We start from the raw sequence: 24,362 nt of genomic DNA, 5'->3' as shown, positions 1-24,362 counted from the left end.
GAGAACATGCATAATATGATTTCAGAAGGGGGGCTGTTGTGGTGTGCTGTGTCAGCTGGGTAGTCACAAGGTTGTCAGAACCAGTGAAGGTGGTGAAGGTCTGGAGGCGGTTGGAGGATGGATGGCGGCTAACAGATTGAGGTTGAATCCTGACAAGACAGAAGTACTGTTTTGGGGGGACAGGAGGCGGGCGGGTGTGGAGGACTCCCTGGTCCTGAATGGAGTAACTGTGCCCCTGAAGGACTAGGTGCGCAGCCTGGGAGTCATTCTGGACTCACAGCTGTCCATGGAAGCGCAGGTCAATTCTGTGTCCAGGGCAGCTGTTTATCAGCTCCATCTGGTACGCAGGCTGAGACCCTACCTGCCCGCAGACTGTCTCGCCAGAGTGGTGCATGCTCTAGTTATCTCTCGCTTGGACTACTGCAATGCGCTCTATGTGGGGCTACCTTTGAAGGTGACCCGGAAACTACAACTAATCCAGAATGCGGCAGCTAGACTGGTGACTGGGAGCGGCCGCCGAGACCACATAACACCGGTCTTGAAAGACCTACACTGGCTCCCAGTACGTTTCCGAGCACAATTCAAAGTGTTGGTGCTGACCTTTAAAGCCCTAAACGGCCTCAGTCCAGTATACCTGAAGGAGCGTCTCCACCTCCATCATTCTGCCCAGACACTGAGGTCCAGCACTGAGGGCCTTCTGGCAGTTCCCTCGCTACGAGAAGCCAAGTTACAGGGAACCAGGCAGAGGGCCTTCTCGGTAGTGGCACCCGCCCTGTGGAATGCCCTCCCACCAGATGTCAAAGAGAAAAATAACTACCAAACTATTAGAAGACATCTGAAGGCAGCCTTGTTTAGGGAAGCTTTTAATGTTTAATAGGTTATTTTATTTTAGTGTTCTGTTGGAAGCCGCCCAGAGTGGCTGGGGAAACCCAGCCAGATGGGTGGGGTATAAATAAGAAATTATTATTATTATATTATTATTGTCACCTATGTGGACCACATTGCAATAGTCCATCTTCAAAGACCTGAATATTAGGCATTAGGCCTTGATAACATATGAAGGGCTGCAGCTTTCTCATAATAAAGTAATAAAAGGAGATTTTGGCCTTCTGGGTGTAGCAAGATTCAGCAGCACTCCCAAGAGAATGGATTTGAGGGAATCACAGGGGGATGAACCCCAAACAACTATTTTGGGTGTCCCTTTTCTTCCCAAGTGACTGGGCTGGATAATCCCCATTATTTTGATGGATGGGAAGCAGGATGACACCATGAGGCCTGCAGAGATATTAGCTCCATTGGGCTTCTCCCTTTGCATACTCTAGCTGGTCTAGTTGATCATTATAAGATATAAAACTTGTTTTCTGTTGCTGTAGAGGGCAGGACTAGAACTAACGGGAAATGTTGCAAGGAAGCAGATTTTGGCAAAACATTCAGGGAAACTTCCTAACAGTAAGAGCTATTTGACAGCCTCGAACTGGCGAACTGTCTTTTGCTGTAGGTATTTAAGCGGGGGGTGGGGTGGGGTATCCAGTGGCCGACAATGCTGTAATTACATCCTGTATTGAGCAAGGAGTCCAGTTGATCTCTTAAGTTTCTTTCAACTCTATAATCCTACTATGCAGCATTATGATTTAAGTATAACTGAGGTTTGTCCTGTTTACAGCTTGTGATTTGCCTGGGTTCAGACAATATGCTAAGCCAAAATGTGATTTAACTCAGCCACCGTCTCTCTAGGCCCCTGCATGTTTGCTCCTTCATGCTAAATTATGGTTTGGCTTAGCAGTGCATACAAAAAAGAGCTCAGTGTGCTAACATGGATCACTAAAGGAAAGTGAGATTTGCCCAGTTTGTGAATGACATTTAAGATTAAAAAGGGGGAAGAGTGTATGAAGAGAGGAATATTAAGGCTGGGGGGGTGGAGACACAGAACAGAACTTGAAAGTTGAGCACAAATGGGGTTGAATAAGCATTTTAGAAAATGCTCTGCCTATACTTGATAATGAAATAAATTCAGTTCCTACAAATCTGTAGGAAGAGGAAGAGACATCTACGGCCTTCAACAAGTTGTACTATTTTCAGGGATAGGGGGTTACTACAGTAAGAGATTTTTAATGCTTTACTTGGAGACAAGTGGAACAGAGTGTATTGTAGCATGTGAAGTGAGTGGATTATAGTCTGATGGCAGGGAAAGTAAACGTATTCTTTCCTCCTTCAGCTTGTCACCCACAGACTTTGTTCTCTTGCAAGCTGGTAGTAAACTAGTCCAGTGAATGTTCAGGCTTGCTCTCTGCTATCTACACTGTTTCTACACTGTTGTATTAAGCCACAGCCTAGGCTGGAATTACGGTAGATGTTGAACTGCTCCTCAAAAGAGATTGAACGTGTTTTGTTTTCCTTCTCTCCCTGGCGATGCTTAGTGATACAAAATGTATGATACAACATTGTTGTCCCTGCTCTCCCACCCATGGCACCCAGTGATGCAGTGCAGTGACATCGCATGTTTTGTACCCCTAGACTTTACTGGAGGGAAGTAGTGTTTGGCTGTGATTTTCAAAGGCAGTCTCACATCTGTCATAATATCTAATTCCAGCTTTATTTTGAAAAAGAATTTGCACTTAGGATATTGAAGGATTTGTCTGCAGCACCTCTTCTGAGAATTCCCTATACTTTCATCATTTACTGCATTTTCATAAAGTCTGTTTTAAAGTCTTTGTGTCTTAGATATTTTCAAAATTAATCAATCAAGTCATGAATGAACTTCAACCCAGTTTGAGTCAAATGATTAATATTTTATGCTTATCATATACATCTGCATATCAATCAAACACCTTTTGTCACAGACTTTTGACATGTTGTTTGAATGAGAAGTAGGCATTCTAATTTATTCCTTTCAGAAGCTAATCTCTCAATTTAGAATATGTTTGAAGTAAGCTAAATATGTCTGCACTATATTTCTGCTTAAGGTTACTGCAAACATCTAATTAGTGCTGATGACAGCAAGTAATCCCGAAGTCCTGACCTAAAATATCTATGAATAAGCTTCAGTAGGACCTGCTTCTGGGTAGACCTGGTTAGCATTTCATTTAAACTTTTCACCTGCAGACATAGAACTGTATAAAGCTTTACAGAAGGTGGTTCATTAGAGAAACATCATCATGGGTGCTGACATGGCTCAGGGATTTCTTCTAAATGAAAGAAAAGCTCTCATCCATCAATTTGCCTTGCCTTCTGTGGCAGCTTGTTTAATTCCCATAAACTCATTTGTTTAATTAAGTTAATTATTTAAGGTTGTAACCAAAGCTACACAAGCAGAGTTCTGCTTATGCCACAGGACATCTGTTTCCTCTCCTCTCCTTGAAAGTCTGCTCTGGAGGGTCCCCCACCCTCCAGAGATGATTATGAAGATGTGCATGGGAGCAGGGAAGACAGCAGAGGAAGGTCCATTGTATGCTCAGAAGTCTGTTGCACCAGTGGAGCTGCAACATTGAAGCCCTTAGGACAGTATTCAACTTGCACGACTCCACCCCTACCTTACACACCCCACGCCATCCCCAAATCTTTGGAGGTTTGGGAGAACCCCAAAACACATTAAGTGCCATTCTGCTTGCCCAATTATTTAGTTGAATATCCCCCTGTTTCAGAACATTTTAAGAATAGTAATTGATCCTTCAAAATGATTAATAAAGGCCAACCCTGGTTCTTCCATATATATTGTTTCATTGTTCATGCTTCCATCTGTATATGTAGTTCTTATGCTACCCAGTTCATTTCAGTGGTGGAAAAAGATGACAGATGGACCTGCTTTTGTGTGTAAGGTATTTAGGAGACCATCATTAATGCCCATTTAATCTCATGTTCTACTGTGTTTTTTTTTCAGTTGTCTGGGTTGTATGTTGACTGCCAGTCTTTGGTCCAGGCACTTGAAGAGCTGCCTCTGCATCTCAAACTGAATGTGGCTAAAGAGCTGGTACAGGTAACACAAAAGCTGCTCATAAATATATTGAGCCTCGCTTTAAGCTTAAGTAGCCTTATGTACTTTTAATGTAATTTGTCATGTGTTATAATAGGCACATATTGCCTTGAATCTGAAAAGGAAGACTATTAGATGGAGGAATAAGCCATCAGCACTTCTTATGCTTCATTGCTCCTTTTAAGCAAAGTGTTTTCCACATGCCAAGTGCATCTCGGTCAAGACCAACATCCCCAAAGAGTTGCTTGTTCTAATTTTGTTGTTCCAGATTTTTTACCACCTTTTCCCTAAGCAGCATTTTTCAGAAAACAGAAAATGAAATGTATGATCTATTTATTTATTGTAATTTCTACTGATAAGTATATAATTCCTTGTGCAGATACCAAGTTCAGCATGGAAGCTGCCAATCAGGCATGTATTTGTTTTTGCCCAGGGTTTAGAGCTCTAGGTAGCAACAAGACAACAAAGCATATTCTGCTGGCAAAAATAAAAATATTCAGGTAGAGGGAACAGAGCCAGTGAGACTTGTGAGTCAAGCATGGCTGTTAGCTAAGATTACAGTTTATCAAAAGCTAGAAAAATCAATCTGCACTAGAAAGGCAAAGCTGCATAACTTCTAAAAACAGTTTTGCTCTCCTTTGGAACTGCTTAAAGTGACTCAGACGCTGACATTACTCACTTCTTGATCTAACTCAAAGTCATTCAGTGAACGTAGCAGAGAAACTCGCAACTATTTTGCAAAGAAAATGCATTCTTAAAATAAAAATGGCAAAACTGGGGGTGTCATTCTTGTCCTATAGTGGTGCTACGGCTGGTGTATTAATACACCATTATGGGACGTTTTGTCCCGTAATGAAGTAACAGATTCCCTTGCAGCAGATCAATGAACTGTAAGTGGCGAAGCTTTACATCTTCTTCCTTTTACTTTTTGCTACACAACTGAATATGCCACCCTGGGTTACCCTAAGCTGGTTATCTGAGTTCCAAGATGGCGGCGCATTCATACGCTGTGGCTCTGAGCTCCCAATACCATAGTTTTTCTATGTCCAAAGTACATCCCTTTCAGGAGAAGAATTCAGTCAGTTATAAAAACAGTTAGAATTTGGCCAGAGGGTGCTCTTAGTCAGCTCTAGGATTGTTTTGAGAGCACTGATTGGACCGTGTTTGAATATCAAGATCTGCATAGATACACAGATGCTATATTCTCCTATATTAAAGTGTGCATCGATAATGTAACATCACAGAGATACATTAGACTCTATGGGAACTGTAAACCATGGATGACTGCTGAAGTAAGAACACTCCTGAAAATCCGGGATTCTGCCTTTAAGACCGGGAATATAGACATATACAGAGAGGCGAGAATAAATCTCAAAAAAGGCATTAAGGCAGCAAAACAACAGTATAAGCTTAAGGTGGAAAATTATTTAGCCGATAACATCATGAAACAAGTGTGGCAACGACTGCAGCACCTAACCAACTACAAGGGCAATACAAGGAACATAGTTAAGACTGATGCCTCATTGGCAGAGGAACTGAACATCTTCTTTGCTCAGGGTGTGGTTGGTTGGGTTTTATCTTCTAGGGATAATTACCCTGTCGAACTTTCACCTCTTCCCCAATTCATTCTGACCCAAGAGTCCTGGCCCAGAGATGACTTGTTAGTGAGGAGATCTTACCCCTCTATTGGGGAGGCTAGTATGGGGTCTGGGATTCCCACTATTGAAGGACTAGGGAAGAATGGCGGTGGGGCTAAATATCACTATCGGCAAAGGGTTTTGAGATGCAGTGATGCTCGAACCCCTTCCGATCTACGCCCCGTCCCAAGGGACAAGGGTAGGGTGAGCAGGGATTACCCACCTCTGTCATTGGTGTTGTGCAATGCCAGGTCCATAGGCAATAAAACCTCACCCTGGGGGGGATAATTTTTTTTCTTTATTCCCCCCCCCAAAAAAAAACAATTTAATACATTGTTGTTGTTGTCAACTTCAACTGATATGCTTGCGGGTGACCTTACCTGGATGGTGGCAGCTTAACCACGATTACCCATGCTTTGGTAACTGCTAGAATACTGAAGGTGCCTTTCATAAAGGCCCAGAAACTGCAGTTGATCCAGAACAGATTTGCAAAATTATTAGCTGGGACTAGATGGTTTGACCACATTATGCCTCTCTCTGCCAACTTTCAGACAGTATCCAGGCTCAGTTTACAATCCTAACCTTTTAAGGCCTAAATGGCTTGGGAGCAGGTTCCCTGAAAGACCCACTACCTCCCACCCAGACTTAGGTTCTTCTTGAATTGTGTTCAGAAATAAAATTGGCATACAGTGCAGGGATCAGGGTGTTTTTTAAAAGAACATTAGCCATTGCACAACTTCTTTTCCCTTCTGGTCCTAGGATGCAACACCTGCCATACTCCCCCAGATTAAATTGAAAAGCAGTGAAGTCCCCAAGAAAAGTGCTCCATTACAGCAGACCATGGGGCAAAATAGAGTTGCATCAAACTCGTATCCTTCTGCAGACTCTGTTGGCCACCTGTCGCTGCCAAATAAAGATGGATTTGGTTCGTCTTCAGAAGCCCTCCAGAAAAGCTCTTCAGTTACACACCAAGAGGATCACTTGGATGACGACCTTGATCAACTCCTGAAGTTGGATGCCCCTATTCATCCTGAAAACTTTGAACTGGAAACAATATCCCATGATAGATTATCTGGGGATGATTTGAAAATGCCTCATGAAGTAAATGGTAAGCATTTTCCCCAATTGTTTATTTTGTTTCTCTAAATTGCTGTTGTGCTCTAGTTTACAGTCAGCTATGAGCTCATTCAGCTATATGACAAGGCCCACTGAGGGTGCAGGAACTGCCGGGCAGGAAGAGATCTTCGTCCCTTGCCACCATTTGAGATGTGTGAGTGGTTTTATATTGTTTGGCAGCCTCCATATCTGACAACCCTCCATAGAAATAGGCAGGCATATGACACCACTGGAAATTGGACTGTCTGACTTGTGGGAGATAGATACACTAGTGACCTTGGGCAGTCCAGCTCATTCAGAGACTTCAGAGCTCAAAGATGAGTTGGAAGAGTGGTCTGCCCTAGCAGCTCTCAGGTGGCAGCTGAAAGGCAATTGTAGTCAAATCTCCACAAACACAAAGGTGACATGGGGCATGGCCAAAGTCCATCTGTAGCTCCTTTTTCACCCTCCAGGAGGGAAGTACCTGAACCTAAAGATTCTGTGGCTTCACATTCCTTTTAACAGCTATAGCTTTTGTGTGCATTTTAATTGTAAGCTGCTTTGGGTTTTGATATTAACTGAAAAGTGGGGTATAAATATAATAGAGAGGTTAGAAAGCAATAATAAGCACTGAGGCAGAAGATGATTGTGGGCCTGTGTGAAGTTACCTCCTAGAGGTAAGCAAGGTAGTCTTTCTACATGTCTGTCTTTTTTTTCTGAGCTGAGAGCTATATTATGGAGCATAAACAAAATGAATGTTTTAAAATAAAATTTGGATTTTAAACATTTAAATTGAATATTTTTCTTAAATGTAAATACTGTTTTTCTCTTTAGGGATTAACTGCAGTGCTGATATGCTTGTATTAGGATTTATTTGTAAACTGAATTGATACAGTGAGTTAAGGAAGGCTTTTCTGTGTAAAAACAATTAGATTGTTTCTCAGATATGAATATTTGTGTTCTCCCTTCCAAACATAGGCATTCAGTTTCACTGCTCTAATTTGCCCAGTAACTACCAGACAAACCATGGTTCAACCCATCAAGTGTGGGCTTTTCTTTTTTGCTCGATATCTTGCTTTTGTGATGGTGACCATGGCAGAGTGAAGCAGAAAGCAGCAGCACTTAGACAGAAGAGGCAAAATGCATGTTATTTTTTCATATTTAACCTCTCAAAGGGTCATGGCTGTTTCCCATAAAAAATGAAACTTTATGGGAACATTTAAAGACAAAGCGTGCAAAACATAACCAGCCTTACAAATCGATGCAAATCCTGTTTGTAAGAATGAAACAACAATGTAAATAAACTAACACTTTAGTTTTAAATTAATAAAGGTTTGCACTTTGGTTAGGAAACGCTCCACACACCAATGGGAAAGTTGATTTAAGTGTGTTTGTATATTAAATAGTTCTGTTATTTTAAAAACCTTAATTCACATCTCAGTCTATTTCCTGTGTCATTTCCATCTAGGTAACAGTCCTGTACCCGTAGGTCAGTCCCTCAATTTTATTTTATTCTTTTGGAGGAGGAGATAAAGAAGGAATATTTTATAATTGTGAAGGCAGTAAGGAAACAAAGTCACCTTAAAACTCAAGCAGTACTTTTGTGGTAAATTTTCTTCCCAGTGCATACAGACCCTGGCAAATACATGTTTTACAAGGCTAGTGTCTCCTATTATTTCCCAGGAATTTGGGAGGTACAGCATATTGTTAGATGGAGCCCCCTTTTTCAGCTATTACCTTTCTTCCTGTCTTCTGGAAGATCCTGACTTGCAGGGGGCTTTTAAATCAGCCAGGCTGTCTTCCTTTAGAAGCTGGATGATGGAGTCAGCTTCCTAACTGGCTCTCAGGTTTGCTGCTATTGGAGCTTGTCAGCATTTGCCTGCCTAGCCATCCCCAGAAATTTTGTTCTGTTTTTATTTCTTCAGACCTTTTAGAACTGGATGGAACTGAACAAATTTGCTCAGCATCTCAACAGCAGGAAACAACATCCAAAAATATTTCCGATGAGGACCTTGAAGACTGGTTAGACAGCATGATCTCCTAAGGCTACATTTTGGTTGGCACGCAAGTAAACTGAAAAATTGACATGACAGTAGCTGGTATTAGAATAATTGCTTACAAGTATTTAATTAAGTAGCAACTTCACCTTGATTTTTAATTATGCTACATGTCCAACTTTTGTTATTTCTTAGTGTCAAATATGCTGGACACCTTGCAGAGAATTCTCTGTATTACACTGCCTGAAGAAATATAATGACATTCTCTTGAAATGCTTGTAAATTAAAAATGTTGCACAGATGGTTTAAAATAATTCAGATAACAGCAGGACAATTTCGGCTTCTGCTGTAGAAGAACTTCTCGCTTAAAGCTGCAAAATAAACAGTGCTGTGCAAACTGTATGTTGTAGTTGTGGTGTGACTTTAGTTTGTTCATAAAAAAGTGACAAAAATTAAGATTGGTTTTGTAAATTCTTTATTGCAGTGGGCACGTTTTATTCAAAGGAAATATGCAAAAACATAGCAACTTAACTACTTAGTTGACCATAAAGCATTTTTATTTGACCTAAAATTTAATTGTGTAAGATCGTGAGACAGTATATTTTTTACCATCTGCATCTAATACGCTGTTATTGGAACAAATATATGACTCACCTTCAAGTATTTCATACAGTAAGACAGGGAAGCAACACAACCAGTTAACAAAAATGTCCATCTAAAATGCCACCTAAAAAAAAAACTTTTGCATAGCTATGTCTGCAAATATTTAAGGCACTTTAATTAGGATTTTATAGACAGTAAAATATTTGAAAGTTTTAAGCACTGAAGGATTCAAAACTTTCTTTCTGGATCTTAGTGGCATGGGGGAGTCGGAAATAAAGCTGCTTGAAATATTGTTAGGATCCTAATATGAGCCAGTAATTGAGGCCTTGTCATCTGACATTCAAGTTCTTAGGTTGCAGATGTTGTGCATGTAACAAACAATGCTGTAGCCCTTTCAACTAAACTATTTTTATTACCTAAGGAGTTGGGTTAATAACAAATAATAACTTGTGAACTAGAATACTGTAATTTGAAAGTTTAATTATATTTCTTTGTACTTCTCCAGTAAGAAAGCTGAAATCCAGACAATATAAGGCCTGGTTCTGCCAGGTGCAAAAAGCCCAGCTGGATCTTTGTAAAATTAAACTAGTTTTGTTGTATCGAAAGATTAAACATACATAATACTTATATTACACCATGAAATGGTAAGACTTTGATTTTTGTCTAAATCTTGTAAGTTTGAGTGCAAGTTGTTTCTTGGTTGATATTTTATCCAAGTTGATCTTCATACTGTTTACGGAAGCAGTCTCCAGCTGGGAAAAAATCCCAGCATCTTTCTTGGTACATTTTCCATACATAGGACTCCTGAAAGTATGAGAAAGATCTTTTTTCAAAAGATTCACAGCAGAGAATGTCTGTCTCACTGAAACCACATATATACCAAAGTCAACATCAGTTTAATTCGCATCTTTGTTAGTTATATTAAGCATCTGTTAAATCCTGTTTAATTTAGTGGTGTATGTCAGCCTAGTCCAGTTGAGTGTCATTTATTTTGTAGCACATACATTCACTTGAATGCTGCATAAGTCCTGTAACTTTCATGTATGGGTTGCAATGGGTTGAAATTTGAAATGTTTGAAAAGTGTGTCAAATGCTCATTTGACAGAGCAGTCTTTAAAAGCTTTTCTGAGGTAAGGGCAAAATCAATATCAAGGGATTTTGCTCATAGGATTTGTATTAACAGAGCATGTGTGCATATTTAAACATGTAAACATGAAAAATTATTGTAAATCATTGAGTTAGCTGAAACTGAGAACTCCCACAAGTTTGATTTTAAGCAAGTCCAAAGCCTTCAATACTTGAAACTTGAGGTTTGGACACACACCCCCACAGCCAGCCAAACCTTTCCCAGCTGTCTCCTACCAAAATTTCAGGACAAAGAAAGTCAAAAGCAGTATCTATGTCCCTACCACAGAACCCCAATTCTAATCTCCCTCCCAGGATATTATTTAATATCATTATTGTTCAGTGACTGGTCCATCCTTTTTAAATTTACAAGCAGATATTTTTCTGCATATCTAGGAAGTCCTCCAACCGCATAGATATCAGGACAGCCTGATTTTCTGCTTTAGTAATAGACATAGCTCAAGTTCACTATTAGGGATAGTAATGAATGGTGTAATCAAGGGCACCAGCTTGAACAAAATATTGGGTGGAGGGGAGCAAGCCCCGCCCAGCATAATCAATCACATGATGGTGCACACCCGCACCATTTGAATGGCCCAGCCCCCTTAAATATTTTAATGGGGGGGGGGGAGCTCAGTCGCTAGGAGTTGGCTCCTATGAATATAATGCTTACCTGTCCAGTGTGCTCAGTTTCATCCTTATTAATGAGATACATCAGGAAGAACCTGGAACGAGAATATCAAACTACATATTGTGTTTTAAACTGTAGTGTAATGCTTCTGTTTCTCAAAAACAACAATAACAATGATTTCTATTTAGGGGGAAAGCAATAGCAACAATATTTAATATATTTTTTTTCTGTTCTTTGTAAAAGTGCATAAATTATGCTGAATATTGTATATAGGTAAATATAAATGTGTGCCTGCCAGTTCACAATCCAAAAAATGTTGACAAATGTACCCAGAAACAGACACAAAAGGAGGGGGGAAATTGTGGGTAGAAAATGAAACATTTGTTGGATGTTTCTCTTTTTAAAAAAACCCCACAAAAAACAAATTTGTTTCACCCTCAGGGGCTGTATTTCTCTTTCACAGTCTAAATAACCAGAACATGGATACAGATTAGTATGAACTTATACATGGAGATTCTGGCTGTTGCCTCACCGTGTGTTCTCCTTTCTGAAAACTGGCTCTTTAGAGTGCTACTTTTCTTTTCGCAGGTATTCTGTCTTTTGAATTACTGAAAATACCATATCCAATTTTATGCACATATGCCAATAAATTATATTTGGAAATCCAAGGGGGGTGGGCAACAGGCCTTGAATTAGAAAACCAATCAAAACATCCTTTGATGTATTCTCATTGAAGAAGCTTCCACTCCTAAAGAAGTTGATCTTGCTACTTTCTGCAATATTTTATTTCTGGTTATGACTAATCATTCAAAGCAGCTTATAATTTTTTAAGAATAAGATCAAATACAGATAGGATAAGCCTTGGCTATTCATTACTTCATATTCAACTTCTTACTAATGATTATGATGATGCAGAATTATGTCCATGGTACTTTACAAAGCAAGGCTTTGACAGATCCCAATCTCTAAAGGGGCTTTAGCCGCAAGATTTACCATGGAGAAAATGTAAACAAAAAGCTCTAGCTGTTCACATAGTTTTCACCTGCACATGAATAATTTCCTGAGTCTTGGATCAGTAACCACCGTGCTGAGGAGACTGAATGAGTTTCAGAGATTAAGGTTGCAATCATATATGCACACACTTAGAATCTTGTACGCGCTTCAGTGGGAGGAAGCACCATTGAATTCAAAAAGGCTTCAGAGTAGACATGCAATGGGTTACACAGTAAGGCTAGTGCTAAAAGTTCATTAGAGGTTTGTATTTAACAAAGAAAGAATGTGCATATACTCACAGGTAGTTGGCCAAGTTGTGCTCTTGTAAAGTATGCATTTCAAATCCATGGGGGGTTGTGTCAAAATAGTCATTACCAATTCCACAAATAAAACATTTGGTCTAGAAATAAAACAGAAGGTTAAGCCATGATGAATTAGCCTAGATTCCTATCAGTAATTGGGTATAATATCTTACTGAAATAAAATTTACAAAAATATGCTCGTTTACTTCATCACTTTGAGGGTTTCTTTTTTTTAAACGATCAAATGGTTGTATACATTTTATGAAATAGAGAAATGAATAAATAAAATCATTTATCAATACCTCCATATCTTCTTTCACCTGCTCTTGCTGGTCTCTTAATTCACCAAAGGCATCAATAATCAGACCTATTATTGAATGCAATGGAAGTAGTGTATAGTAGCTCACATTTTTATAAAAAAGAACATTTGCAGCATTTATACCCTTTAATATTTTAGCGGAGGTGTTTAAAATACATGTCTTTCTTTTCAGTTAACTAATTGTCTTTCTTAAAGGACTGTAAAGGAATAAATGCCCAGTGTGTCTGTCAATACATTTTGCATTTCTTTGCTTACACACTGGAAACAGGTTTGGACACTTTCCTTTTCTAAACTTACTCTTTAAGTAAAGGTAAAGGGACCCCGACCATTAGGTCCAGTTGCGGATGACTCTGGGGTTGTGGCGCTCATCTCGCTTTATTGACCGAGGGAGCCGGCGTACAGCTTCCGGATCATGTGGCCAGCATGACTAAGCCGCTTCTGGCGAACCAGAGCAGTGCACGAAAACGCTGTTTACCTTCCCGCCGGAGTGGTACCTCTTTATCTACTTGCACTTTGACGTGCTTTCGAACTGCTAGGTTGGCAGGAGCAGGGATCGAGCAACGGGAGCTCACCCTGACGCGGGGATTCGAACTGCCAACCTTCTGATCGGCAAGTCCTAGGCTCTGTGGTTTAAACCACAGCACCACCCGCATCCCTAACTTACTCTCTACATATATTGAATATATATAGCATGCCAATAGCACGTCACAGTCAACGTACCTTGAATGATGGCCAGTAGGATGACAATGACAAAGAAGAAAAACGTGATATCAAAAACAATTCGATACATCTCATAAGGGTCTCCTGCAGGGTCTTCAATTTCATCTCCAATGCCTCCACCTGCTCTTACACCCACATACATGTGGAAGAGGTAACACTGGAAAAAAGAATTTGTTACATTTCACGACAGAGAATCCAACTGCTTTGAATTATAAGAGTAAAAAGTACAATTTTTAAACAGCTATTACATTTTATATCATTTTCTATAGCAGGCTTCCTGATCCTCGGCCCTCCAGATGTTCTGAGACTACAATTCCCAGCATCCCTGACCACTGGTCCTGCTAGCTAGGGATCATGGGAGTTGTAGGCCAGATACATCTAGAGAGCCGAGGTTGAGGAAGCCTGTTCTATATCAAGTGGGGAAGCTTTTCAGCCCAGTGAGCCAGATCCTTACCTTCCCAACTCACTCATGGGTCAGCTTTGACACTCACCAGTTAATCATCTGACATAATGACTTCAGGTGATCTACAGCTGCCAAAGTCCCCATCACAGTGGTTCCCAAACAAATGAAAAATTTAATCATTAGGTCCTCTGCTTTGCCTACTCTATGCTTGGGATTTAGGTAGCACTGAGTACAGGGCTGGCAAAGTTATTTTTCAGGTGCTTCCCAAATGCCCAACAATCACCTGGTTCTCAGCCCCACACCTGGTGTCATAAATGGTGTAAGGTATTGGGGGGGAGGAGAGAGACATGGGTTGCCCAAAATGACCACACAGGCCAAATGGGGAGGCCTGGTTGGCTGGAGATTTCCCAAATATTTGGAATGGAATTAATCTGATGAAATCTAAAACGTAATATTTTTGCAAAGGACAAAATCCACTACCATGCTTTCGCACAGCATTCATTCATTTCAATTGGTCTTGCTAAGGAAAACTTCCTAGTAGATAATGCCCCCCAAATCAGTTCTTATGTTCTCTGGTGGACAGTGAAGAACATTTGAAATCCTTCATTCCTCCTCCTATGAGTTTGTAAACTGACTCTTCTATAGGGACGGTCCAACCTCTGAAAGACGGACTCCAGAAGTCTCAAAGAAGACACCAAGTTAGAAATGTTGCAAAAATTGTGTATAATATAGCAATACAGCTGTGTTTAATTTTAAACAACAATAGTAAAGTGGCCTTGAAAATTATTTGAGCCTTACACACATTTTGGTATAATATCAAGAAACATCCAAATGAAACTTTCAAGTATATTGATTTCTCTTTAGGTTCTGAATACTAATCTCTATTCACTTTAAATTGGGCACTATAGGGCCATGGTTTTTATTATTAAAATGCCTGTATACATGATTTAAAATGCCTGATTGGCTGATTAACATTCTACAGCCTTTTAAATATGTTTGTGAGAAGGGGGGGGGCTTGATTTGTTGTTTTTGTTTTAACTATTTGTGCCTTGCATTTTTAGCTTGTAAGCCACCCTAAGATCTTGTGATGAAGAGTGGTACATAAATCTAATAGATAAAAAGATATAATATTCACTTGGATGTGTTTTTTAATGTGTGTGTAAAAACATCCATATAGTACTTTTACCCACGCAGTAACATTTCTGAGTTAAAATAATTACCGTGATGTCCTGGTACTTACCGTCATCATGTCATCACACTTCATGTCTGGCTCATCTTCATCTTCGCTCTTGTTATAAAATTTGCGGAAGAAGTTGAATGCCACAACCGTGTAAAGGTATACCACTACAGCCAAGAGTCCAACAGTCAAAACAAGCTATCCAAAATAAAGTATCACATGAGGAAAAATAGCAATTAGGGATTAAAATCTCACTCACTAATATACATATGAACTAAAATTCCTAGACAATAAAGAATTAAAAAAAATGGAGAGGATCATTGTCACACAAAAACAATTGTTGTGTCAACACAATAATTTCTGTTTCCTAGATGAAACAACCTCCCTTTTCTGTGTGTTGTTCTGCAGATTCCCCTGAAGCCCCAGAACCGCTGAGGTGGGGGGAGAGGGAGGAGATAGTTGTGCTAGCAGAAGTCCTTGCACAGGCTTCTGCTAATGGGGCCAGCAGAAGTCCTTGCACAGGCTTCTGCTAATGGGGCCACTTTGTTGAATTTGGCCCATGATGCCCTAAAAAGGTGACTAGAGTATTATGAATGCTGTATTTCATGAAAATATATTGAGACAAACAAGGTCTGAGGGTACAGACTGTAGTATTGCTACAGCCATTCCTCGGCCAGTTTTTATATGTGGTTCAAATTGCTCCGTGTGTTGTGAAGTTGTGTACCTGTTTTTGTGGACTGAATCACCCCATCAGGCATTGTTTTTCATGACGGTAACCATAGAAAGAGATGCTTGAGCACCCCACTGTTTGCCCCCCCAATGTTTTCCAAACATTCCTATCAAATTCACATAAAAGCCCAGAAATTTGCCTTGAACACAGGCAGTTAGTTAGCACTCCCAGTGCCCAGACAAGGCTGTCTATCTGCACTGCGTTCCTTTCAATAGGATGCCTATTTGAATGTGCATCTCCAACTAGAAGGGAATCATGAGGATTCACCTTTTGAAAACACGACTGGAAGTGGATCTGGATAAATGTTAGAATGGAAGACACTAAAGCAAGTGAAAGGAATGTGGAATAGTGCTTGTTTTAAAAAGCAGATAAGGTTCACATATTGTACAGAGAAAACTGCCTGTTCCCCTGGAAACAGCATTAAACTATTGACATCTGTTTTTATATTTTGTGTGTGCATGCAATCATACATAATCTCTCTCACACAATTATGAAAAAGAAAATTGTTCAACCTAACATACCATACCACCATTCTGAAATTAAGATATAAAACATATGACATGTAGCCATGCATGATGAATCTGTCGTTGGACTGTAGAATGTAAATATCTGAATGTTCCCCTGGGATGGGGGAAGAACGCTTCAAGCATATTCAAAGGCAGCATATTATTATTATTATTATTATTATTATTTATACCCCACCCATCTAGCTGGGTTTCCCCAGCCACTCCAGCATGTAAGAGTTGGCTAAGCCATAACATTCTCTCCGGCCTTCTAGATTTTTTCTTTTTACAGGGAGTTTTTTAAAAATAGAGGGAATCATTCAAATTGTTGATTGGTTTGTCTCATCTGCAGTCTGAATGGTACAATACACTCGGAGATGCATCCCATGAGGTTGTTAATTATGTAATTATGTATAACATTCCTCAAACTTGACCGTTGTGCACTTCTACATTATTCGCAGCAACTCTGTTTTTAATGATGTATTTGAAGACAATACTAATGTTTTCAGTTGTTCCATATACTAATTGTATTCCAGCATTAGTATTATTTCTCAGTAGAGGAGGGATGGGGATCCTTTGGCCCTCCAGACGTTGCTGAATTAAGTTTCCATTGGCTTAGCCAACAGGGCTAGTGACAAGGAGGGTGGAAGTTGCAGTTCAGCATCGTCTAGTGGGCCAGAGGTTTCCCACCCCAGCAGGAGAATAACTCATTTTAAAAGAAATGATGTTGCCAGTAACTCACCTGTTTGCCATTGTGGGTTACAGAAGACAGGATGGTACGCAGAGTCTTAAAACCCATAGCAATATCAAGCAAGTGGGCAGCAAAGAAGAAGTTGTTGTAATGACCAAGAATTGACATGGTTGTGTACCAAGCTAAGTACAAGAAAGACTAAAGAAAACGTTAAATGTCAGCAACTGCTGCTACTCTCATTTTTCAAGTATTGTGCTTTATTATTATCATTAAAATTATTTATAAAATGCTTTTCTACCATGGCAGTCAGTTCTATACAAGAGCAACACACAAAGATACAACACAGGGGCTGAAAGCTTGTCTGAAGAAGAATCCTGATTCTCCCTGGGTCAATTATTTTAAGCTGCTTGTGGCTCGCAGTTCTAGGAGGCCTGAGCGCTACATCGATAATTTGATTTTTAGTATCCTAACTAGGTTGGGTCAAGAGATGCAGTAGCAGAATACATTCTACCAGTGGCACTTTTGTATGAACTGCTGAGAAAAAGCTAACAGAAAACATGGTTCAAGAGATTGTGTGCAACACCTTGCACATGCAGAAGCACACCTCTGAATTTTAGTTCAGTTTTCTCATGTAGGGATCTAAGAAATCAGAAAATGTCATTTTGCATGCTGAAGGACATGGCTCTAACCCAATCTTGATCCAACCCAATACTTTATCTTTATTACATTCCTTCTGCAAAGCCACCATTATTAATCAGCTCCATAGTAAGTAAATTCTTAAGGGACGCGGGTGGCGCAAGGGACGCGGGTGGCGCTGTGGGTAAAAGCCTCAGTGCCTAGGGCTTGCCGATCGAAAGGTCGGCGGTTCGAATCCCCGCGGCGGGGTGCGCTCCCGTTGCTCGGTCCCAGCGCCTGCCAACCTAGCAGTTCGAAAGCACCCCCGGGTGCAAGTAGATAAATAGGGACCGCTTACTGGCGGGAAGGTAAACGGCGTTCCGTGTGCTGCGCTGGCTCGCCAGATGCAGCTTTGTCACGCTGGCCACGTGACCCGGAAGTGTCTCCGGACAGCGCTGGCCCTCGGCCTCTTGAGTGAGATGGGTGCACAACCCTAGAGTCTGTCAAGACTGGCCCGTACGGGCAGGGGTACCTTTACCTTTAAGTAAATTCTTATGAGATCCTCAGATCTCACATGTTTCAGTTGCTGCTTCCTTGAATGGTGACAAACTAACTGACACCTCAGGATGAGAACAAGCAAACCATGAAAACAAAATGGCAGAAGTTCTTGGTTTAAAGTAAACAGGGAGTGAATAATTTTAAAGTTAATATAGGGCTGCTTAACATAACCAAATGATTCCAAAGTAAAAAAAAAAGTCAAGAAAATGTACCAGACAAGACATTCTTTAAAAAGAATGTATCTGCTCAACAGAAAAATTACATGAAACAAATTTGCAAAAAATCTGAAACAGATTGTTCATTAGTAACGTTGCCTTTAAACATGTCATGACTTAATATTGCTCCAATAAATACCGCTGTCAGTAGTAATACAGTGGTACCTCGGTTTTCAAACGTAATCCATTCCAGAAGACCGTTCCGACTTCCGAAACGTTGGAGATAATGTTCTCACTGCCAAATCCAAAGTCTCCACTTTGTCCTTTTAGTCCTTGAAGGTTTCCATTTCGTTTTGATACAATTGAGCATCTTTTCCTCCTTAGTTCCTTCAATGCAAGCTTCCGTGTCTGTTCCTGGCTGACTGCCCTTCTAACTCTGATTGCTGCTTCACGACTGCTGCTGGATGAAGCTCCTCCTCAGCCTCTATTGAGGCCTCCTTTTCTATCACTATTCTCTCCCTTTGCATGATTTATACAAAGGCTTCCTATATGCTGATGATAACCAGCTGAACCATTCTATCCCAGACCTCTCCACCATCTGTCTAATCCATCATCTGCACCTGATACGTCCATTTGGATGCCTCATCACTGTCTCTAATTCAAATGGCAAGAAAGGACACAAGGTTTGTTCCCTATCTAATCCATCCCTGTGTAAACCAACAATGAGAATAATGAAGCAGAAGAATTTTTCCACATTCATACAGTATACTTACATTATCAGTGAAAACAACACCAAGCTTCCAGATATGGTATTTGGCATCAATAGAACTTAACCTAATAGAGAAATAATATTAAATTAATCAGTGGTATAATCATTATTTTATCAACATATACATTTCTCTCACATTGATTGTTTTAGGGGGTTTTTCAGCAGCGATATGCGCTGAAATATTCTAGGGAATTTATGGAGGTGTATTGGGGATAATTTTCTTTACAGCTCCAAACATGATCCAACTTTATCACCTACTTTTAAGTATTTAAAATAGGGTGCAGCACTACTGATCTACTGCAGTGTCATGAAACAGTGAGGCTGTTGTGCTGAGCCAGCCCACAACACTGAAAGGTAAGTCAGCGTTTATACACAGAAAACAAATCAGTGTAGCTAAATATGATGTTGGTTCAGCACACAATTTCCTCAAGCAGTTTTAAATAAAAATATAGTTTTAAATAACAGAATTGCTATTGGCAGGCTGTCTTGCTAAAAAACTGGATGGCGTATCGACACAAGCCATTCTGCACTACCACAATTTCATGTCATAGAATCATAGAGTTGGAAGAGACCACAAGGGCCATCGAGTCCAACCCCCTGCCAAGCAGGAAACACCATCAGAGCACTGTTAACATATGGTTGTCAAGCGTCTGGTTAAAGACCTCCAAAGAAGGTACACCCATCCACATCTGATCAGGGTGTCAATATTTCTTTAGCTGATAAAAAATCTCTTGATTTTGTTGTTGTACCCTTTTAAAATAGGAATTAAACAGTTCCAACAATGTTCGTCACGCTGATTTGCTTTATCTACCTCCATCACCAGCCTGGCCAAACTTTATAAATAAATAAAGTAGCTTTTGAAAGGGACTCCTGAATTTGCTTTGCCTCTAATCTACTATGGCTTTAGTTTAAAGATCCCACCGTACCACAAAACAAGGGATGCCTCCTCTAGTTCAGTATGTTCCACTGGGCTGAAATCCAGAGCATTTTTGTCCAGACCCAGGAGTTCTGCAATGCGTTCTGCTCCATATAAATCACCATACTTGTTGATTACCTTCGAGGGGAAAGATACGAGGTATCATCAACTTTAATTCAATCAGTATTTGTCGGGAGTTTTAACAACTTAGGTTGATACTCTTAAAACAATGACAGTTGGCAGGAGGAGTGGAGGCATTCAAAAATAGAAGCATAAAAAGTAATCAGAAAGCATTTTTATTATGTAAATTAATTAAATGCGAGTTATTTTCTCTTCTAGGGTTATACATGCCTGACAAAGCAATACTTGCAAATAAGAGCTGAAAATATCACTAATACATCATCCTAGAGCGCTATTCCTAATATGATTTAAGGGACATTCCCTCCAAATCACCGAGAGGAGCAGGTTGAGGAGACAAAGATGTCTGCAAATGAGACATGAAGGCTGGCAACATCAGCCCTGCCATGTTGCGGTGCCTGGAGACAGGTCATATATCTACAACAAGGACCGGGGCGGGGGGACTGCTGGGAGGAGCACAGAGAGAAGAAATGCCATGGTATACCTGGAGCACAAGCTCACTTCATTGTTGCTAATATTCTGTAATAAAACTGTGGCCTTTTATTCCCAATTTATGCTTATTCCTTACACATAATGCAACAACAAACATGCTTAATTTGACATATCTGGTTATTTTTAATAGCATGACTCTTGACATATATTTAAAGAACTTACCTTTCGTTTTACAAACTTGTCCCAATAATTGTTAGGAAAATATCTGCATAGATACATAAATAAGAATTTCAAATTAGTTAACAAAAAAACACAAAAATGACTTTAATTACATTTGTATTTTATTGCTATAGGTTGCGTTAGGAAGATAGCATTATTTTCTGATCTACTGGTAGAATTTTGCGTCATAGTGATTGTCTCCCCCCCCCCCCGTGATTGCCTATAATTTGTAAATTTCTGTTCAGTAAGTGATACTGGTGTTTACGAATCCATAATTACAGATTTTACAGATTTTCTCCAGCTCCTGCCAGGTGTGAAAGAAAATGATGTAGCTCCTTTCTGCAGCGTACATATTAACCTTTTAAAGCATTCTTTTCTTTACATTTGTCTAGATTTTATTTTTATCACAGGTTCATTGCCAAGTACAAAATAGATGTTTGAAAGAAAATACAACTAAAAATACCATTTCAGTTAAGTTTTTCCTAAACATGATACTAGCAACTGTATTTATCAGTCACCACCTCCAGTAATGTGAGGGACGTGGGTGGCACTGTGGGTTAAACCAGAGAGCCTAGGGCTTGCCGATCAGAAGGTCGGCGGTTCGACAGGGTGAGCTCCTGTTGCTCAGTCCCTGTTCCTGCCAACCTAGCAGTTCGAAAACACGTCAAAGTGCAAGTAGATAAATAGGTACTGCTCTGGCGGGAAGGTTAACGGCATTTCCGTGCGCTGCTCTGGTTTGCCAGAAGCAGCTTAGTCATGCTGGCCACATGACCCAGAAGCTGTATGCCAGCTCCCTCGGCCAGTAAAGTGAGATGAGCGCCGCAACCCCAGAGTCGTCTGCAACTGGACCTAATGGTCAGGGGTCCCTTTACCTTTACCTCCAACAACAACAACAAAGGTTTAGGTTTTGTTGGTATGAGATTGGTCAGCGATCCATCTGATAGCACTTATGGAAGTAGAAAAATACAGCAGCAATGATGGCAGAAGCAGAGTCAATGGAAGCAGAAAAGCTGACAGCACTAGAATGCCAGGATTCCTCTCTTGCTAACCCTGTTTGTTATAACATCTTAGAACTTCGACAATTTGGCAATATGTTGATCGTGTAGGAAGCACATATGATGTGGTTTCTTCTCATAGCAGCATCACTGGAGACAATAGCATTGATAATGTGAGTGTCTGGAGGCAGTTGGAGGATGGTGGCAGTCAAGAGATTGAGGTTGAATCCTGACAAGACAAAAGTTCTGTTTTGGGGGGATGGGGTGGGCAGGTGTGGGAGATTCCTTGGTCCAGAATGGGGGTAACTTTGCCCAGGACCAGGTGTAAAGTCTTGGAGTCATTTTGGACTCACAGCTGTCCATGCAGGCACAGGTCAATTCATTGTCCAGGGCAGCTGTCTATCAGCTCCACCTGGTGTGATGGTTGAGACCCTCCTACTTTCCTGTGCACTGTCTTGCCAGAGTGGTACATGCTCTACTTATCTCCCGCTTGGACTACTGCAATGCGCTCTACGTGGGGCTAACTTTGAAAGTGACTTGGAAGCAGCTAATCCAGAATGTGGCTGCTAGACTGATGACCAAGAGCAACTGCAGGGACCACATAACGCCGGCCCTAAAAGATTTACAGTATGCTTCCGAGCACAATTCAAAGTGTTGGTGATGACCTTTAAAGCCCTAAACAGCCTCGACCCTGTATACCTGAAGAAGCATCTCCACCCCCATCGTTTAGCCCGGACACTGAGGTCCAGCGCTGAGGGCCTTCTGGTGGTTCCCTCACTGCGAGAAGCAAAGCTACAGGGAACCAGGCAGAGGGCCTTCTCAGTAGTGGCACCCACCCTGTGGAACACCCTCCCATCAGATGTCAAGGAAATAAACAACTGCACAACTTTCTGAAGACATCTGAAGGCAGCCCTGTATTGGGAAGTTTTCAGTGTCTGACATTTGCTGTGTTTGTATTACGTTGAAAGCCATCTAGAGCGGCTGGGGCAACGATGATGATGATGATGATGATATGGGAAGTAATGTCACCCTTCTTTCCTATGTAGCCTCCCCATTGCATACATTATCAAGTAGCATGGGAAGCAGGCATGGTGAAAAGTAACCATAGTGCCAAAGTAAAACAGGAATGTGGCCTAACTGCAAAAACTACAAGCAGCTTGTGTTGGCCTTCTTTAGCTGAACTTCTGATCAAGAAGCAGGAGCAAGGTTGTACTCCATGTTACTTACGGCGTATTTATGACGAGGCGATCCCACTGTCCTTTAATGTCATCTTCGGAGGGTTGTTCGGTAATATACAGACCATCAAATTCCAGCTTCCTTGCAATGTCCTTCTCCCGTTTGAATACAACCAGAGGAACCTATTGCAAAAATAATTATTTGGAAGCTCCAAAGGAAGCTGAATGTTTAGAAATGTCTTGAAAATAGTTTGGAATATTGCATTTTACAGTGTTCCTGAACTGTACAATTGGAAACTATCTTCTTTATCTACTGATTATGGGAATTGTGAAGTATTTAAGAAGATCCAGAAATTGTGAAGAATTTAAGAATATATATATATGTATGCCTTGTTGTAGGATCCAGAGAACAGTAAATAGAGCTGAGATCTATCAAATGTATATTCTATCTTACCATACACAGGGCCAAAGGAGCTAAGAACACAAAATACTTAATAAAATAACAATAATAAGGTATCATTGAAGTATGTAAATTAAAACAAAAAAGCATTCAGTAGCATCAATAAGAGAATGACAATTGGAAATGAGCAATGGAAAAACCGTAATATGAAGAGGCTTTTATTACTGGATAATTTAGGGTGAAATTACTAACCTTTAAACAATAGTATCCAATAACACATACAAAAGAGATGATTGTATGGATAACAGCTAGGGCCCTAAGTGTTGGTGCCATGTAGCCTGTACTCTCTTGTAAAACAAAGAAGACTACTCCATCTTCATCTTCCTCCTCCTCTAAAGAATGCCACAGATCTGAATCTTCTTCCATTTCTTCAAATGGCTCTTCTGTTACCTGAAATTGATACACAAACAAGGAGTGCAGGTATACACAATAAATATAGATATATATTTTAAAAGGACATATGGTAGAATTTTTCTAGCATTTTTCCATGTTTTTTATTAAAGTTGTTGTCTAATATTTTGAATTATAGTGACGTTATCACATTGCAGTTTGCTTGGCCACAGCTCCTGCACAATATTTCTCAGGCCCACTGAAATGTGATTTTTCCATGCACATTTCTTCAACCACCCAGGGGAAATGTTGTGTAGCCGCAGCTGAATCAGGAAAACATGTTTAGGGCAGAGGTACTATATAAGCAATGACATTTTACTCAGAGTAAATCCATTAAAATTAATCAACATGACTAAGTTAGGGCCATTAATTTCAGAGGGTATACTCTGAGTAATGCTTAGTTGAATAGCACCTCATGTATTGAGGGGGTGGAGAAAGAGAATTTAAGTTCATCACCATCATAATTTATTATTTGTACCCCGCCCAGCCACTCAGGGCGGCTTCCAACAGATTAAACACAGAATAAAACATCTCTGTATGTTAAACACTGCCATGTATTATGCTGATGCTGATGTAGTGTTGTGCAGTGGTTAAGAAACTGATCTATGACTCTCAAGTCACCAATTCAAATTCATCTTTTCCAT

At 40.3% G+C, this 24,362-nt stretch overlaps 2 protein-coding genes across 2 annotated transcripts in view; one reads left to right on the top strand and one right to left on the bottom strand.

Annotated features, from left to right (window-relative positions):
• Window positions 1-9,934, top strand: part of AVEN (apoptosis and caspase activation inhibitor) — a 113,151-nt gene extending 103,217 nt beyond the window's left edge. Inside the window, exons 4-6 of the mRNA XM_053382012.1 lie at window positions 3,878-3,973; window positions 6,367-6,715; window positions 8,628-9,934. Coding sequence (XP_053237987.1) covers window positions 3,878-3,973; window positions 6,367-6,715; window positions 8,628-8,746 — 564 coding nt within the window. The 3' untranslated portion in view covers window positions 8,747-9,934. The remainder of the gene's footprint in view (window positions 1-3,877; window positions 3,974-6,366; window positions 6,716-8,627) is intronic.
• Window positions 9,158-24,362, bottom strand: part of RYR3 (ryanodine receptor 3) — a 273,106-nt gene continuing 257,901 nt past the window's right edge. The window contains exons 92-103 of the mRNA XM_053382025.1: window positions 23,521-23,718; window positions 22,921-23,051; window positions 20,702-20,744; window positions 19,920-20,047; window positions 18,998-19,058; window positions 16,948-17,094; window positions 15,036-15,170; window positions 13,393-13,549; window positions 12,656-12,720; window positions 12,351-12,451; window positions 11,101-11,152; window positions 9,158-10,106 (exon numbers count right to left, since the gene is read on the bottom strand). Of these exons, the coding sequence (XP_053238000.1) occupies window positions 10,011-10,106; window positions 11,101-11,152; window positions 12,351-12,451; window positions 12,656-12,720; window positions 13,393-13,549; window positions 15,036-15,170; window positions 16,948-17,094; window positions 18,998-19,058; window positions 19,920-20,047; window positions 20,702-20,744; window positions 22,921-23,051; window positions 23,521-23,718 (1,314 nt within the window). The 3' untranslated portion in view covers window positions 9,158-10,010. The remainder of the gene's footprint in view (window positions 10,107-11,100; window positions 11,153-12,350; window positions 12,452-12,655; window positions 12,721-13,392; window positions 13,550-15,035; window positions 15,171-16,947; window positions 17,095-18,997; window positions 19,059-19,919; window positions 20,048-20,701; window positions 20,745-22,920; window positions 23,052-23,520; window positions 23,719-24,362) is intronic.

The sequence above is a fragment of the Podarcis raffonei genome, chromosome 1 (genome assembly GCF_027172205.1).
Source record: "Podarcis raffonei isolate rPodRaf1 chromosome 1, rPodRaf1.pri, whole genome shotgun sequence".
Lineage (NCBI taxonomy): Eukaryota > Metazoa > Chordata > Lepidosauria > Squamata > Lacertidae > Podarcis > Podarcis raffonei.
This window is presented reverse-complemented; position numbering and strand designations above follow the sequence as displayed.